This window comes from Protomyctophum bolini (assembly GCF_963924005.1).
Source record: "Protomyctophum bolini genome assembly, chromosome: 17".
Taxonomy (NCBI): domain Eukaryota; kingdom Metazoa; phylum Chordata; class Actinopteri; order Myctophiformes; family Myctophidae; genus Protomyctophum; species Protomyctophum bolini.
This window is the reverse complement of record NC_137878.1, coordinates 29,413,900-29,431,522: the sequence shown is the minus strand read 5'-3', so window position 1 is coordinate 29,431,522 and position 17,623 is coordinate 29,413,900. Positions and strand designations below refer to the sequence as shown.

Sequence of the window (17,623 nt, the reverse complement as noted above, 5' to 3'; positions counted from 1 at the left end):
AGAGAAATTTATGAACTTGACAAATTACAGAATGTCCCAGTCCTCTTAAAGCATCAGTATCTATTTGAGAGAATGTGATGATTATACTATGGATCCCTGAGAGTTTGAGAATGGAAAATAACCTTATTACTATTTTATTTCACAACAATGAAATGCTGACACAATCGGAATGTTTACCGGCAACATAAAAAACATTAAGAGCTCCAAAACGAATTCAAAACAAACATGACGTGTTTCTTATATAATTTGCGAATAGAAATATCCAACAATTGAACCGACAAAAATAATAAATGAATAAACATGGACATCAAAACACTCTATAAGACTAAACTGAGCTTGCTTTTCGCCAACATTTTGGTAAAAGTAAAGCGAATATGTAAAATGCAACATGACATTCCACACCATCTCAGTTCACAACATGACAAACAGCAACTTGTTCAGAGTAGATTGCAGCAAACATCGAGTGTCCCTCTTAAATACACAATGCAACTTTCACTATGTTTTTCTTCACACTCAATATTGTATTTGCCATCAGGCCAGGGGGCCTACTTCTGAAGTCAAGTCAATAAGAATTATTCTACAAACAGATCAAATCCTTCTGCCTCTTCAAATTCAGCATTCATCTTTGCAGCGAGTTCGTCAACTTGTTTAAGGTCTATCTTTTTTACCTTATTCCTTCTCTTCTTCTCCTTCACCATGACAACCCCAGGAATGTCTAGATCTGGTGCAAGGGTGGACGAAGAGCAGTCATCTCCTTCCAGCCAGGACGTGAAATTATTCACACCAGACACAGACTTGGAAATGTCCAGCACGGTCTTATTGGGCTTCCGAATGACCTCGGGGGTCCTGAGGTTGTTAAATCCAAACAGGTTCTCACGGGAGCTGGGGGGGCTGTTGTGGATTGTCTGGTCGCTGAGACGGCTGTAGGACCGACGCACCTTCTGTGACCAGACCTTTTCGTGTGCATCTGCTGTGGGCTGAAGGGGAGCAGCAGAGGGGCGGGGCGGGGAGGCCAGGATGGGAGATGGGAAGGCAGTCTTCTTCACGGGACCTCTGCGCCCCAGACCCGCCGAATCCGGGGTGGAAATCTTGGGATTTTTCTGCGGAGGACATCCTTCAGACGGCCTCTGCTCCTCGTTCTCTTTGTTTGTTTGCTCCTCTAAGTCCAGCACTGCAGCTGTTTTCCTGTAGGGATGTTAATAGTTAATATATAGTTAAGAAGATGCCATTGCCTGGCCCTGTATAGCAAATGGTCAAATAAACATTTGATTATGGAATAAAATATGCCTTTTGTATCATTTCTGTATATCAGAAGAACATTTTTATGTTAGACATTGAGGGAAAATAAGATTCTCTGTTTTATCAACAAACCGGTTAATTGATCGATAAGGTTATCAAAACGTATCAATTAATACCATACCTGGATGTGATCTTCCTCACGGCGAAGGAGCGTTTGTCACTGGGCGTTCTGGGAGACCTGAGGGTGGCCCGAGGGGCGGGATCCGGGTCCGGGATGATGGAGGGCTTGGGTCTTCTTCGTAGAATGCTCCCCTCGGACAGCCTCTGCTGCTCCTCCTCCTCGCCGTGCTGCTCCTTCACCGAGGCCACCACGGCTGCTGCTGCTGTTGTTTTCCTGGGTTCGATCTTCCTCACGGCGAAGGAGCGTTTGTCACTGGGCGTTCTGGGAGACCTGAGGGTGGCCCGAGGGGCGGGATCCGGGTCCGGGATGATGGAGGGCTTGGGTCTTCTCCGCAGAATGCTCCCCTCGGACAGCCTCTGCTGCTCCTCCTCCTCGCCGTGCTGCTCCTTCACCGAGGCCACCACGGCTGCTGCTGCTGCTGTTTTCCTGGGTTCGATCTTCCTCACGACGATGGAGCGTTTCACAGCAGCGGCGCCTGCCAACGGCGGCGCCATTTTGTCAACAACACTGACATTAGCCTGAGAAGAGCAACTCCCTTCAGACATTCTCTGCTCGTTCTCGTTGTTGTGCTCCTTCTCCGAGGCCACCACGGCTGCCGTTTTGCGTGGTTGGATCTTTCTCACGACGAAGGAGCGTTTCACAGCGCCAGCCGACGGCAGCGCCATTTTGTCACCAACACTGACGACATTATTCTGCTGCTGCGGAGAAGTGAGTCGCGCGGATCGTCTTCGTTGCGGCTCGTTATTCTCACTCGCTGCACACTGATCATCAGGCACGTCTTCGTTCATTTTCGGCTTCCACCGGTAAAATAACAGACTTCGTAGACGAGTACAGTACACACAACACAAAGTTCCAACAGCGTTACAGCAAGTCAGCAACAGTCCGTTCAAATGTTCAAATCGCCCGCCTCCAGTGTTGCCAAGTTTTACGAGAGCAACAAGCAGCCAGGTCTATGAAAACAAGCCCCAAAGAAGCGAGGCTCGACTTTTAAACTAACCCGTATGCATGCAAGCTATTTAAAGATAAAAGATCTTTAAATAGAGCTTGTAGATTTGATATTTTCCGGGAAATCTTGTAATACGTGTAATATATATACAACATAATAAAAACAACACAAATCTTGTTTTGTTTTGACAGATATATATTAATTTGGGGGTTCTTGACTTGAAAATTAAACCCTGGTTTTGTTTGAACACATTAGGAAACAACTTAAAAGGCAAGCCCAAAAAACCGCAACCCGCAAAGTTCGCAAACTACAAATTATTTACAAGCAATTTTACAGGGAAAAACAAGCTCCAACGTCGCTTATATTATAATAAGCGGACATGGCAACCTCACTGAGGTTATCCCGTCGCACACTACTGACGAAAACACTTGTATTTCCGCCGGAATACGTCACCACCGGTGCGACGTTCGTCCCAACTTTTGCTGTGTAATAATCTGAACAGGCGAGGATTCCGTTTGTTTAGCCATTCCATTTTTTGTATTAAAGCACCGCTTTAATAAACTTCTCCAGGCAGAATAATGGAGTATTTGATCGGGATCCAAGGTCCGGACTTCATCCTGGTAGCAGCCGACACGGTCGCAGCCCACAGCATCCTCCAGATGAAAAATGGTGTGTAAATGTAATGTGTGTTAGCTTAGCCGCTAGTACACCGGCGGCTAACCGAGCATACACATCTGATTTATTATAAATGGTTGATTCAATCCAACTGTCTAGTATGATAACGTGTGTTGAACAAAGGGTAAGCAAACTACGGTAGTTTAGGTGTCAGTGTAGATAAGATATATCATGCCCTGATATTTTAAAAGTAGTGATATTTTGGATATCGAATGGTGTGCTGCTCATTTGTCATTCTGTTATTACACGTGACGTGAGTGTTAGTTCTTTTAAATCACTGTGGTGTTTATTTTCAGTGTCTGGCTGATTAAAACACTAGATGCAGCCGATAAAGAGCTTAGCAGGCGTTTGTGAGAGAAGTGAAAACGAATATTTGTCTTATTTGACTTATCTTCACTTCACATGACATCAGATCTAACAAAAGTCCAAAATCTAAATCTAAACGTGTGTAACTGTCTGTAACCTGTCCTGAACTCTTCTTCCTCCTCCAAAACTTAAATAAACGGAACCTTCCATTTCAGTCAGAACTGCAGACTCACTCAGTCACACTCACTCACATTTTTCTTAGATAACTTACAGTATTTTAGGACTTGCTGAGTGCCTATGAATATTTACAGTTCCTTCCATGTAATGATAACGGCAGGCGTTGACACTAGGGTTGCCTACCTGCCCCTTGCAGGTAAATAAAACATTCGGGCAGGTGGAGTTTGCTTTCAGGTTGCTCAACCGGCAAGTGGACGCAATCTTCTATAAACACAACGTCATCACCAATTTGACCAGGGTAAAACAGGTGGCACCTATCACAACGCACTGCCAATCGTGTAACCCCACACATTTATGTTACCCTGGTCAATTGGTGATGACGTTTGTGGTAAACAACAGGAAGTTTTGGTAAATTCAGTCCATCGATCATTCCGGGTCCCTCGTCCCGGAGTGAAAGGGGTCCGTGCGAATGCAGTGGAAAAGTGGATATATTTGACTAAATACACGTTTTGTGCCAGAACTTTCACATGGATATAAATGTAGAGGACCATAAGTCTTTGGAATTATTTAATAGTAAGAGTACAAACGGAGCATCGATCACATTTATGAAGCGCATGTCTCTATGAAAACCAGGAGCAGATATGGGTGTTCTATGGCTGTGTATTAGGAATATATGAAACATTGAAATGTATGTATGATCACAGACATTCTAGGGCTAGACCTGTACTTGCCCGATGGGACAGTAGGCACCTCTGAGACCTTAGTGTCAACACAATCAATCATATGTTCTGTCTTTTCAGACCATGACAAGATGTTCAAATTGAGTGAGAAGATTCTATTGCTGTGCGTGGGAGAGGCAGGAGACACAGTACAGTTTGCAGAATATATCCAGAAGAATATTCAACTCTACAAAATCAGAAATGGTAAGGCCCTCTACCGTAGTATAGTTAGTCTGTGTGTGTGTGTGTGTGTGTGTGTGTGCTTGCAAATCACTGGACTGATCAGTTCCAAATGACTTTGTACACTGGCGCTGCTAGTAGGACAACTCAGTACTTTATCTCCACACATTTGGCTGGGAGAGCACAGGCCATTAGTCTCATTAAGCTTAATTTATACTTTGGCTTAATTAATGCTTAAGCAATGAACTTAATGATAAGCATTTAAGTCGATGCGTCACATTTTTTAATTAGCCTTTTTTTAGCAAGTAAGTTATTTGTGTTGAGCAATCCAGTCTACAACAACGATTTATTTAGGCTTTAACCACATGGACACTAGTGTACCCCCAATTCTGGTTATGTCATAATAACACAAACATACGTAAAAAATAGCAGATCTACAAGCTCACCACATGTCGAATATTGCTTCTGGTAGAACAGCTTTATTTCGGTGAAGACATTTGTTGTAGATGGGGGGGGGGGGGCAACAAAGTACATAGGGTTTCAGTGGTTAATGTACAGGCTGACAATGGACGGTTCAGAAAAGGAAAATGTTAAACTTTATCAGAGCTATTCATGGTCCTGCGATATTTTCCACTTTTGATGACAAACTCCATATCATAGACATTGTTTATTCCGGAAAAAAATGTGGAAAGTTTAAGTTAAAAATCGACTTTTGCACTGATTTCTATGTTTCCATTCTTTCCAATTACATTGTAGGTTATGAACTCAGTCCAGCAGCAGCTGCAAATTTCACACGGAAGAACCTGGCAGACTACCTTCGAAGCAGGGTAACTCACCCGACAAAAACCCATAATTCTTAATTTCTTATTTTTGACATTTACTGGTTTATTCAGAAAGTCTGACCGATGCCAGATTTTTGGGTCATATTATCTGAGTCCCCGATTTTTGCCATGTTTGAATATATAGTATATAAAAAGAACATTTAACGTTAATTATACAATGAACAAGCAACTATAAAATACAAACATAAACTTAATCTAATTTAAGTTACCTTGTTTACTGACCGTTTCTCTAGAACAGTCTTTTTTGAGCATGAATTTGAAATGATACATATGCATGCATCAATGGCAGTCAATTATGAGGGGGCGGAGGAGGAGTTCCAGACCCCCAGGAACGCGCCCAGGGGGCCAGGCCGGTTCCGGCGTGCCGCCCCGCATCCGAAACGGTTGAGAAATGACTGTTACCGTGTGGCAGTCCCTCTACTGTACCCTCTACTGTACTGTACTGTCACTGTACTGGCACACCCGAAAGCATCATATATACAGTTAATACGTGCATGTGTGTTTGTGTGTGCGTTAGGTTGCACACAGGTGGTGAAAAACAACCATGCTGTTTTCGTGTTCATACCCACCCAGCCACCCACACACATAGCTCCGTAAGGGAGTGGTTGCACCACTCAAAAAGCTAGTATAACATAACATGGCCAAAACATTGACCACATAATTGCAGACACAGATGTCGTCAAAGAAATTAAAATAATGGCTGATCGATATATGGGTTGGGCTAAATTATATAAGGAGAGACAGAAAACTGAGGGAAGATAGAGGGGACATAATATTGCTCATTAAAAGTTAAATTTCTATCTTGAGCATCATCCTACTATTAATTAATTTATTAATATCTGTCATTCTGTCTGTCTGATACACATTTTTCCTCCTCAGTGGAGTGAGCAATTGATCTGAACTTCCACACGGGCCCAATGGGCTTTGGGCTCTGTTGCCACGGTTATGTTCCCTGCGGGCTATAGGATCTGTAAATTACTGCACACGTGCGACCACGGCCTATGGGCTGCGTGTGTGTGGTCATGGTTACAGTCCCTGCAGGCTATGGGATTGGTAACCGCTGGGTTGACTTTGCAGAAAATGCCACTGAGAGCACAGGCAGACTGGGCTCACAGGCACAGCTGCAAAGTTATAAAGGACTTTGCATTTTATGAGCGGAGGGGATATCATCTCCATAGCAATTGCACTCAGATTGGAACGTGCGATGTTCAAAATGATCGTTGTGTTATTGGCACAAATAGCTTAGCTATAATGATGCTAGGACGTCCTGGGGATGTGTACAGACGTCCTTAGGTATTTTTTATTGATATAAAAAAAATAATGATTTATTTTGGCCTTTCCTTCTGCAGTGTACTCCTTGGTGTTTCGCACATGTGCACTGCCGTTCACTTCCTTGTTTACGGCTCCAAAAGAATGCCTCGTAACTCGAAATCAAGGGAGCTCGTTTAAACGCTTCTAGAGAGACTTTAGCATGACCAGTAAGAGTGGAAGATTATGCATCCCGGTTTTTGGGGGGAACGGAAGGCAGGGCTTTTCAGAGTAAAATCTGCCATATCTGCTGGCACTCTAGCGCCTTTATTTTTAAGAATTTTAAAGAAAGGCAAAAACAGGGTTATCATGGGCTTCTCATAGTTGTCGTGGTAACGGATCAATGCTGGGTCGTAAATGTCTGGGTTGTCACGACACACCGAACCACACCACACACCAACAGGATGAAATCAGCAGTGATCCTGTCAAAGTTAAACTATGCATGCATAGTATTGCATACGGACTGCGTGTTAACCCGAAAGCCTGCCCCTAGTTCTATTATATATATATATATTTTAAAATCCATCTAACCTACTACCATAGTCAACCAGCACCCTGCAGTCAATTCAATTAAATTCAAATTAGCTTTATTGTCATGACTGCATCTTCTAACATAATGCTTAGTAGGCCTGTGTACTGTGGGATGGGATGGATAGGACTAGAGAGACTTGATATGGCTGGTCAGACCAAGTTGTACCATAAGCAAGCATTGGAATTACACCCTATATAAAGGTTTTTGACACGTCTATTTTGACAGAGCCAAGTACATTTGTCAATTTGTTGTGATTTTTGGTGACTTGGCTATCCCTGATGTCTCAAGGGTAGACAACACCTGCTCCTGTAACTCGCTGTGATGCCAAACCACCACCTCCCCTGGGTATGTCTGTGTGTTGGCCTGTTTGGGGGCTAGGGGCGTTGTCACAGCACCACAGTTTTAGGCCACAGTATACTAGACCAGGTGTAAGGAAATGTTAATGAGGCAGTAACACAAAACGCTATGGGAAATATATTGTTGGCTTAGGTACACAAACTTGTTGTGTCTAGTAAAACCTGGCAATTTAACCTGCCATTTAAGTGTATTTGGTTAAATAATATATTTTAACAAAACAGGCTACAGTTATATTGTTTACAATTTGGATATCTGTAATGTATTGATTTGCTCATGTTATGCAACACTTGTTATTTAGTGGTTCATGTGTAGGCTACATTTTGCGTCTCATCACGGGGGTCAAGTCTTCTTTTTTGTAACGATCCTCACATACGTTATATCTCTAGTGTGGTGAGCTAATCTGTTACGAAGAGTGCAGCGGCTGCCTGTCACAATAGCAGAAGGGTGAAAATAATTACAAAAAACAATTAGTGTGGCTGAGAAGGGAATGTGGGACGCAGAGGAGAAGGAGGGGGGGGGGGGGGGGGGGCAGGGGAGATAGAGGGAGTGGGGGGCAGTCCCACAGGGGCATAACCGGCCCAATAGACAACATGGCACAGATGGAGTGTGAGAGAGAGCAGGAGTCTACACACACACACACACACACACACACTTCTACACACACACACACACACACACACCCAGAAGTGTGTGTGTGTGTGTGTGTGTGTGTGTGTGTGTGTGTGTGTGTGTGTGTGTGTGTGTGTGTGTGTGTGTGTGTGTGTGTGTGTGTGTGTGTGTGTGTGTACTCTAGGACCTCACTATATTATTCAGTCAAGGATGTGGGTAGTGCAGCAGCGGTGGGTAAAGTTTTTTATTTAACATTTAGAAATTCATTCCTCGCCATGAGCTGTAAATGTACTGTTCGTTCAGTCTTTTGTGCCTCACGGTAGAGTTTCTTGGTATCTGTGTATAGAACTTAACACTTGTGCTCATGGGTCCTCGGGAGTATTTAGCAATCGTATCAGTTTCACTACAGCATCCCACACCTACCTCAAGCTATGCTCTCCATTTCATATTCACCAACCCCCCCCCCCCCCCCCCCCCCCCCCGAGTATAGACATTTACAAATGATGTAGTACAAAGATGGGTTTAGTATGTTTGTTTGTTTGTTTCCCCCTCACAAGCAGAACAGCTTTGTCTCAGGTAGAAAACGTTCTGTACCCTGTGTTGGGATCCTTGCATGTCCACTCGAATGTAAAGCAAAAAGTTCCAATCTGTGATGATCTGTCACTGAGGTCAGATCGTTCTGTACAAGCTCAGAGGTAGAGGCCAGGCAGCAAAGATGGACATGGTTTAATTCACATCTGGTCTTCAGGTTTATTGTGTAGGACGGGTGGGTGTAAGGCAAGCATTCTTCTTGGTTTACAGTAGCTAATGCTGATGCTTCACACTAGCAGTGACAGACCAACATGCTACAAGCCATTTTCACTGGCAGCCAGCGACATGAACCTATGAAAACCTGTGGCTGTATAGACTGGAACTCACCTATGCTTTCTATGGCATAGGCAGGATCCGCCGGGAGAAACTAGACGCAGCCGCAGGACATGAGACTAATTAATTAGAGAGAGAGAGAGAGAGAGGTCTGTGCGTCAATTAAACAACGCAGACGATCTGTAATCAGCATAGAGAGAGCGACGTTTGCGCTACTGTATGCCGAATTGAAGTGGACTCAGCCCCAGACTTTTTTTTCTTTCTCCCTCGAAATAAAATCGTCTGGGTTTCCGAGGCTAGTGGCTGTATGACCAGCGTGACTGCTTCAAAAGAAAGTTGAGCTTGTCTAGAATCAACATTTTTCATGGCAGTGAACTGAGTGAAGTGTCAATCCCATGTATTTATATCATCATTTCCACTCTCCTCCTTTCTCCCCACAATTCCTTCCTGGAACTATGGTTTTGTACTGCTGTTGGTGTAGTGACACTGGACACAAAAACATTGTTCCATATGCAGAGGGTTATAAGTTGAACGAAAGTTGCGCTATGGTAGAAATAGGTCAACAATACAAATGATGCTAGTTTTGTGGATTAATTTATTTTTAATGCGTGGCCCCCTACAAAATTACCGGAACTACTTAATATTCACCAAAACATGACGAGAACTCCCACCACCAAAAAGTCCAAAAAACGGAACTAACCCTTTAAACTTTAATGGGTGACTCTAAGACGTTAGTGTGAACACAGGGATGACTACTTGTGACAGGGCACTTCCTTGGCTAGAGAGCATCCCTGTTTAACTGCTAAACCTAAGCAACTGCAGCCAGCCCAGAATTTACATGCGTTGTTTGTGGCTGGTGGTAGTCTCTCACCTTCCTAACAGAGGTGCACATGAAATGCACTGACTGATGCTCTGTGACACCAATGCTTAACAAATTGTTTTGTCTGTTTAGCTCGTTTGAAGCAGAGTGTGTTATCTATACATTTTCAACCCATTTATTTTCCCGAAGCTAATAATATGTATTTATTCTGCCTATTTTTCCACATAGTTTAAAATATTTTATACCAACACGCGCACACACACCCCTCGACACCAAACATCATCTCCATTCTGACCCCCGGGCTTCGAACCCTGGCTTATGAAATAATCAGTTGGTATTTATTTAAATCTGACAGGATATTCCTGCAGGATAAATTACTGACTGGTCCTTTAATCAGAGAGGATGTGATCCCCGGTGGCTGGAGGCCTCGGGGAGGTGTGGTTAGCTTATACAGCGAAGCATGGCGCTTTGCAGAGCAGGCGAGCGTAGCTATCGCATACAACGGTGTACCTACCAGCCTGCCATCCAAAACAACAACTGGGCCTTTACTAACCTCAGGAGTACTGCATATACGCCCAGCTTCGCAGAGATGTGCAGAGAAAGAAAGAGATGCAGTGAAATAAAGACACGGAGAAAGAAAATGCAGGCAGCTAGCACAATTACCCGAGGCCCCAACTGTGCTGCATGAATTTCTGTAACGGTGCACATGAAATCCACACTGTGGAGACAGTGAGTTCAACACTCAAAGTTTTAGTCAGTGGGTAGTACCTGCTATCTGCTGTATCCATATCTGTTTTAATACCTCATTCTTTGCTATATTGCACATTGTGTGAACAGATTCGTATAGTGATTAACTGATGTCCATTCTCAACCATAGGATGTTACTCAAAATGTCTGGCAGACAGAAATAGACAAATACACTGACATTTTACAATAATTATATATATATATATATATATATATATATATATAAAAAGAAAAGCTGTGTTGTGAGCTGCTTTGTTTTAAAGCAGGATCCCTAGAACTAGATTTTATTTCACAAAGTGCAGGATAAAACCAGTCCTTGTTATATATTTTCTTTGCAATAAGGGACAGATTGTTCCCTTCGTAGACGGATTTGCCAGTTTGCCTATGAAGCAGGCTGCATTGCACTGACTGGCACATCACAATTGCTATTATTATTTATATATTTCAATATTTTTGAGAATGGGGCACACAGTGGGCACAAATAATTACTAGTGCCATATTGCGCACTACTCCCCTGCTCCAGCACAGATGAACAATTAATACAGCAGATTGGGGAGAAATGCCAATAAAGAGAACATATCCTGGGGCAGGGAGCAAAATGAGTGGGGAGGGCAGGGGAAGGAAGGGATAGGAGAGAGCACTGGAACGTGTTAGAGAGAAAAGGGAAAGGGTTTTGGGATTAAGCTTGCTGTGGTTTTAAACTCATTACCTTCTTTTTGTATAGCTCTTTGTCACAAAGTACTACTGCTAAAGAAACAATGCAATTACAATGCCAAATAGCAGTTACTGCCTGAGTACATCCTCCGTGACATTCTTAAGCCACTTTAAACCTGGCATCCATAGTTTTTGGCATGTCATTGCAGGCAGAAGATTTCAACATATTTCTGAATTTTCAAAAATAGAAAATGTGCAAGCTCTGCTATTTTTGCCATTTGTCATAGTATATAGGGCTTAAGTTAAGTGGTTAAAACACATTAAATAAGTTTTAATATTGCCTTTCCTGGGATGCAGATGGGTAAGAAAAAACGGTGCACAACAACAAAACGCAGGCAAACATTCCGTTTGCTGTTCTAAGAACCCATTGTTTGACTACGGCACACCGTTGCAGCAAGAAGGAAGAAAAAAAGATGTCTATTGTTTTGTGCCGAGCGCGAGTTCAGGTGGCTGGGTTAACAAGCTGCTCTTTACCCTCTGAGGTGACATGGGAAGGGATGCGGGGAAGGTTATTTTGATGCCAAGTCTGTATTATTGTTACATTGTTACCAATGAGACAGGTGTCTGGTGGGTGGGGGTGATGCCACCAGGGCCTTCTCAGGCACACCAAGGGGTTATGGTGTTGGCCCTCGAGTCTGGCACACGCAGTCACAGTCACACTGAGATTCACACCCATTTTGCTCCCTCGTATACAGTTACAGACTGTTTCTGTTTCTCATGGAAGAACACATGCTTCGTTGGCACACGCACGTACTTACACGCACACACACACACACACACACACACACGTTTAATCCTGAACCCCAGGGAGTATAACAGTCAACATACCCCTTGGGGCAAACCTCTTTAACTAACAGAAGTCACAAAAATAAGCAGGTCGACCAATCCACAAATTGAAGTGCGAGGGCGAGGTGTTCACTGTGTGATCACTGTAGGAGTGTAGGTGACTGGATCTCATTCTCAGGTCATGTTGAAGCCACTAGTGTATTTTTTATTTTGCTTTCACAGGCAGGACACTGCTATAATTTAGATTAATGACTCATCAACTTTATCCGTTTGGATTTCATAGCACCCATTACACCTGTATCCATTGGGCCATTGGGAATAAAAAAAAAGACTTCTGATCAGACAAAAGCGGCTAAAATCTAGCAAAAATGTGTGTTCTAGGGAGAGAGAGGAGGGGTGGAGAGTAATGAAGAAGCTGGAAGCATAAAAGATGTAATATAAAATATTGAGGGGGGATGGTGGTAAGAGAAAAGACTTTAGAAGTTTTTAATGAGTGCTGGCGCCACTCCCGGGCACAGGGTGGTGATGAGGGAGGGGGGGGGGGGGTAGCGGGGAGTAGGGGTGATGGGAAGACGGAATGTAGAGATGAGGAGAGGAGATGAGGCGGCAGGGGTGATGGAGAGAGCCACAGGGGTGCTGCTGACTCCCAACAGATGTCACACTGCCAGTGACACTCCACGCTCCCTCCTCTGTCCTCTCTGACACCCGTTCACCTTTCCCCTCACTCCCCCCCTCCTGTCCTATTGACTTGCTTCACACACACACACCTCACTGCAGTGCTCTGTCGCTCTCTTTGACTTCTCCTTTATGTACTCGTCGTGTTGCACTTTATGCTGTAACTCATTCAAAATGTTGCAAAACCGATCAATTATTAGTAGCACTTTACTTGTTAACTTTTAAGTATGGGCCTTACAGCCAGCTGGGCAATAGGATTCGAAGACCCGTCTCCCACTCACTGGAGCCAAGGAAGAACGCACACTTGGGCAGGGAGATATTTAGTTTTGAGCTGCAGGCAGTAACCACCTCCAACGACCGAAGTTGTTACTTATATTGTGTTAACTTTCACAATTGCTCAAAATATAAATGTATTTGCAAAAAGGGTAAGTTCTGGATAGCACCTAACCAGTAGGAGAGTTTGCAGTCAGACAAGCAAGTCAGTGATGGTATTGTCTTGATATTGATGCCAGTGGTTAAAGAATGAAGGCATAATCTCACATTAAATCTTTTCCTAAATTACTTTACTTACTTACTGCCCTTTATGCCGACTGGCAACAAAGGATCTCCACTTCAGTCTATCCTGGGCCAGCGTCTTTATAGATCCCCCACTGCTGCAGGGTCTTCAACTCTCCATCCACTGTCCTACGCCATGTGTTCTTGGGTCGGCCTCTTTTGCGTTTGCCCTCTGGTGTCCAGTCACAGTGAAGTGCTGTTTTGGTGATGTCTTGTTCTCTACGTATTACATGCCCAATCCATTTCCACCGCCTTCTCATAAGGTTCCTAAATTAGGCAACTGATAAATCTCAAGTCTCATATCATTCATGGCAGGATCATTTATTTTCATCTACGTTTCTTAAACAGCTGTGGTTCAGAACCAAAATGACACTTGTGGGCCTGTTTCTGGTTGCAAAATGTTTTAGTGAGATTGTATCCCAGCAGTATATAAGGTAGAATTTAATCAGTTTGAAAGTTCAAGTTTAAAAAGTTGAAAAGTTTTCAGAACAACTGTTCATATGCACAGTAATCATCTGTGTTAAATTAACTCAAGACCAAGAGTGTACAAATGGAACCAAATTGGCCTTTACCGTGGACACTTCGCGGTCATTTAGGTTCCCTCATAGTTAAATTAACATGTACTGAGAAATTAATGTACTGTGTGAACAAACAGCCTCTACTTGCTGTTCTAATCCCACTGTCCCACCTTCTCTATTTGAACACCATCAGACTCCATACCATGTGAACCTGTTGCTGGCGGGCTTTGACGAGGCAGATGGTCCAGGTCTCTTCTACATGGACTATTTGGCTGCGATGGCCAAAGCCCCCTTCGCTGCTCATGGTTACGGAGCACACCTGACTCTCTCCATCCTCGACCAGTTCTACAAACCAGGTCAGTAAATTAGTTAGTTTTAGTTAAAAAAAATGTATAGAATGAGTTAAGCCCAACACACACCGGGTGCGCAGCGACGCGGCACAGGCGTTACCGCGCGGCAACGCCAGGAAAATAGAACAGTGGCGTATCGGAGCGTCAGGCGAGGCGTGAACGCGCGTCGGACGCCGCCGGTGTGGGATAGGTTCATTGAAAATAACGGAGGCGGCTGTTTTGACGCGCAGCTTTCGTAGACTGTGTGTTGGGCTTAAGCAACCTGCTATGCTAAGATTAGTTGCACATCGCTGAATGTTAAGTTATGTGCATTGCAGTCAGGAGGAGATGTTTTTCTTACCAGCCTCAAGATACTAAATATAGGTCACTTATGAATTGAACCTACACTGTACACATCCTTCAAAGTAACCTGTGAAAATGTTTTCTATTTTAGCTGCTAATGGAAACCTACATTTTCTATTCCATGAGTTACAATCCACAAGTCTTGCTGATAAATGCATTGCCTGTAGAGGTGGAAATGCCACCCTTGTGGCATTGTATTTTGGAGTCTACCATTCTGTATAGGGTCAAAGCAACCAGAAAACATTACCTCTTGTGCCAACAATGACCACTCATGCTTTACATACAATAAAAATACAGAACAAAGTAAACAAGCAAACAATGCAGATAAAACATGTGCTGTACAATTCAGCTCAAACAAGACAATATGATCATCATAAGTACATCATAAAATAAAAGGTAGGTAGGTTTATTAAGTTCAAGTTGAACCATCCACAAATGCTTGTTTAAAAATAAATGTTTTGAGGCTATTTTTTAAAATGCCCACAGAGGAGGAAAATCTCTGCGCTAGTGGGAGAGCATTTCAAAGTTTGGCTGCTACGGCCTGAAATGATTTGTCACCTTTAGTTTTTAGTTTGGTGGAGGGTGGGTCTAACAGACCCTGTTCTGCAGACCTAAGGGCAACAATGTTCATCAAGTCAATTGGGGAAAATGGAAAGGAAGCCTGCATGATCACTATTGACAAACCTTGTTACCCTCTATAACATAACACATCACCTTACATTTTTAATCTTCAGTACTATATTATTTTATTAGAATTGTATTGGGCATTGACATTTGCAAATTATGTTCAAGATGTTTATTGGAATCTGACAAAACACTCACAGTGAATATCACAAATTCTTGTTGATCTTAAATCAGTTTGAGTAACATCTGACAGGTTTCAGTAGCTCAAAAATGCAAGGACATTGTGACAGGAGGACATTGTTAGCTAGTGGCTGTTGACACACTTTGACTACTGCAGAGATCTTGCCACTAGGTTGTCATGTCTCTAACCACTAAGCCATCCACTTGTTAGGCATATCTGCCTTGATATGACCTAGTGGAGAGTGACAGGAAGGCCAGAAGACAGACGGACACGCTGTGATGCTATAGAATCATATGCATTACGCATTATGCATTGGATGATGATCTGCTATCAGTGATGTGATAAAAATGCATTTGGGACACATTTGGCTGTACCCTGCTTCATGTGTTTATAATACAGATGGTAAGTAGTATCGTAACAACATCTCTTGCTGGCCATTCATGGAGGACAATTTAAGAAAGAATCTACAACCCTCCCACATACTTGCATGTTCTAAATAACCCTGGCAGACTACTTTTCTTTATTATTTTTGGTACCTGTAATGCATAATTTCCATCGTCTTATTTTCTGTTCATTGCTTTGCACACATATTCTTATTTGATCTCCTTATAGATCTGACACGTGATGAAGCGGTGGATCTGGTGAAGAAGTGTGCGGAGCAAGTACGTTTGAATTGTTTGTTAATTAAAAGTTGGTTTGTGAATGTCTTATGCTGCTTGCTCACTTAGCTTCCTGTTTTCTCCACTGCTCATTTTAACAAGGCACTCTCTCTGAGATGTCAAAAGTGTGCACGTGGGGGCACATCCCCATCAAATGAATCAATGAATCATCAAATGATGACTTAATGCTTTGACAGTCATTAATCCACTATTCTGACATCTCTTCATCATATTCTCTCTCCCTTCCAGCTCAACAAGCGCTTCATCTTGAACCTTCCCTCCTTCAATGTGCGTTTGATAGACAAGGACGGCATCCATGACCTGGAGAAGATCACCCTCGGCGCCAAGTGACCGATTCCTATTCAACTACAGACCCTCAAACCCTTGTTTCTTTCGTACCATTGACCTTCTTGCTCTTTATTTGTTTCAATAAAAAGTGACCCTGTTGATATACAAGCCTGTGGTCCTCTAATGTGTTCTAGCTGTCTACAAGGAGTCTGCTCATCTCTGCATTGACCCCAGCCAGCCCTCAGCTGTGTTGTCATGTGTTTGTATGTGTGTGTATATTGTGCATGTACACTACAGAGGTTTGTGCCGGTCAGGATGATAATAATTTTATTCATTTCCAGTCCTGAAAATGTGTTAAAAGTATAGAGTTTGTTTTGTTTTTTCCCCCCCAACTGATTTGAGTTTTTATTTTTATTTATTTGAAAGCTATACTTTCAAAATACAGTTTTAGTTTATCAGAATAATGTGCGTAGCCCACGATGTCCTTTCCCACGTGCTCGTGCTATAATGTAAGTGCAGTGTTGTTCAGGCTACTGGAGTGAAAATCCATTTCAGAATAGTGCAGAGTGTTACGGTTGCAAAGTGGCCGCCAACTCCATATCGAGACCATTAACCTCTTTCAACCTGGTTTTGCTATTTTGGGCATGTCGTACTGGTGAGAATTTGTGCGCACAAAATATAGCAAAAATTGTGTTTAGATGGGCTATTTTTGTGTGACGTACAACAAATTATAAAATGGGGCATAACCACGTTCTGCGTTCCTATTTCTGGTATATAGGATGTTGGATGTTTAGGCCTGCCTCGATTTGTTGTTCCAATTCATTCCAAAATTCAATTTCTTCCTCACTGGTCTCAAACTATTTAGGGGATCAACATTCTAAAACTTCAAATATGAACTTGCCAGTGCCACAAAATTGGAACCATACAATTGGATTAACCATACAAGAGAATCTAGTTGGAGAATTAATTTCGATGGAGAACAAAGGACATTGGAGACGAATGGGAACGTGTCCACTGACCTTTGGTCATAGCGAACCTTCATTTGATCATGAAACATGCATTGGAAAGAAAGTAAATATGTGAAAATACTTAATGGCAAAAATGTTAATTGGGTGATTCAAGTGTATCAATATATATTTATATATCAACTTTTTATTCTTCTGTACACTGGACCAGATTCAGAGCATCAACACCATATAATACTGTTTGTGTGAGCAAGCGAGAAAGTGTGTGTGTGTGTGTGTGTGTGTGTGTGTGTGTGTGTGTACTGTTAGCTAGGTGATAGCTAAGTGTACGTGTAAGTGTATACATGTTCCTTTACACCCCTATATGTCTTCCAGTGTGTGTGGGGGTCTGTATCACTTCCTGTGTGTACGTATGTAGTATACCGGCATCACTTCCAGAGAATGTGTGTTGGGTGGGGGGGGGG

At 42.9% G+C, this 17,623-nt stretch overlaps 2 protein-coding genes across 2 annotated transcripts; one reads left to right on the top strand and one right to left on the bottom strand.

Annotated features, from left to right (window-relative positions):
• On the bottom strand, positions 1-2,289 carry cdca5 (cell division cycle associated 5). The gene is made up of 2 exons (XM_080786884.1): positions 1,421-2,289; positions 1-1,185 (listed from the first exon to the last, which is right to left on the bottom strand). Exons 1-2 carry the CDS (start codon positions 2,206-2,208, stop codon positions 573-575), a joined length of 1,401 nt encoding a protein of 466 aa, XP_080643010.1. The 5' UTR covers positions 2,209-2,289; the 3' UTR covers positions 1-572.
• Positions 2,290-2,824: 535 nt separating this feature from the next.
• Positions 2,825-16,362, top strand: psmb2 (proteasome 20S subunit beta 2). The gene is made up of 6 exons (XM_080788157.1): positions 2,825-3,035; positions 4,325-4,447; positions 5,180-5,250; positions 13,944-14,106; positions 15,860-15,909; positions 16,156-16,362. Exons 1-6 carry the CDS (start codon positions 2,945-2,947, stop codon positions 16,255-16,257), a joined length of 600 nt encoding a protein of 199 aa, XP_080644283.1. The 5' UTR covers positions 2,825-2,944; the 3' UTR covers positions 16,258-16,362.
• Positions 16,363-17,623: the final 1,261 nt, after the last annotated feature.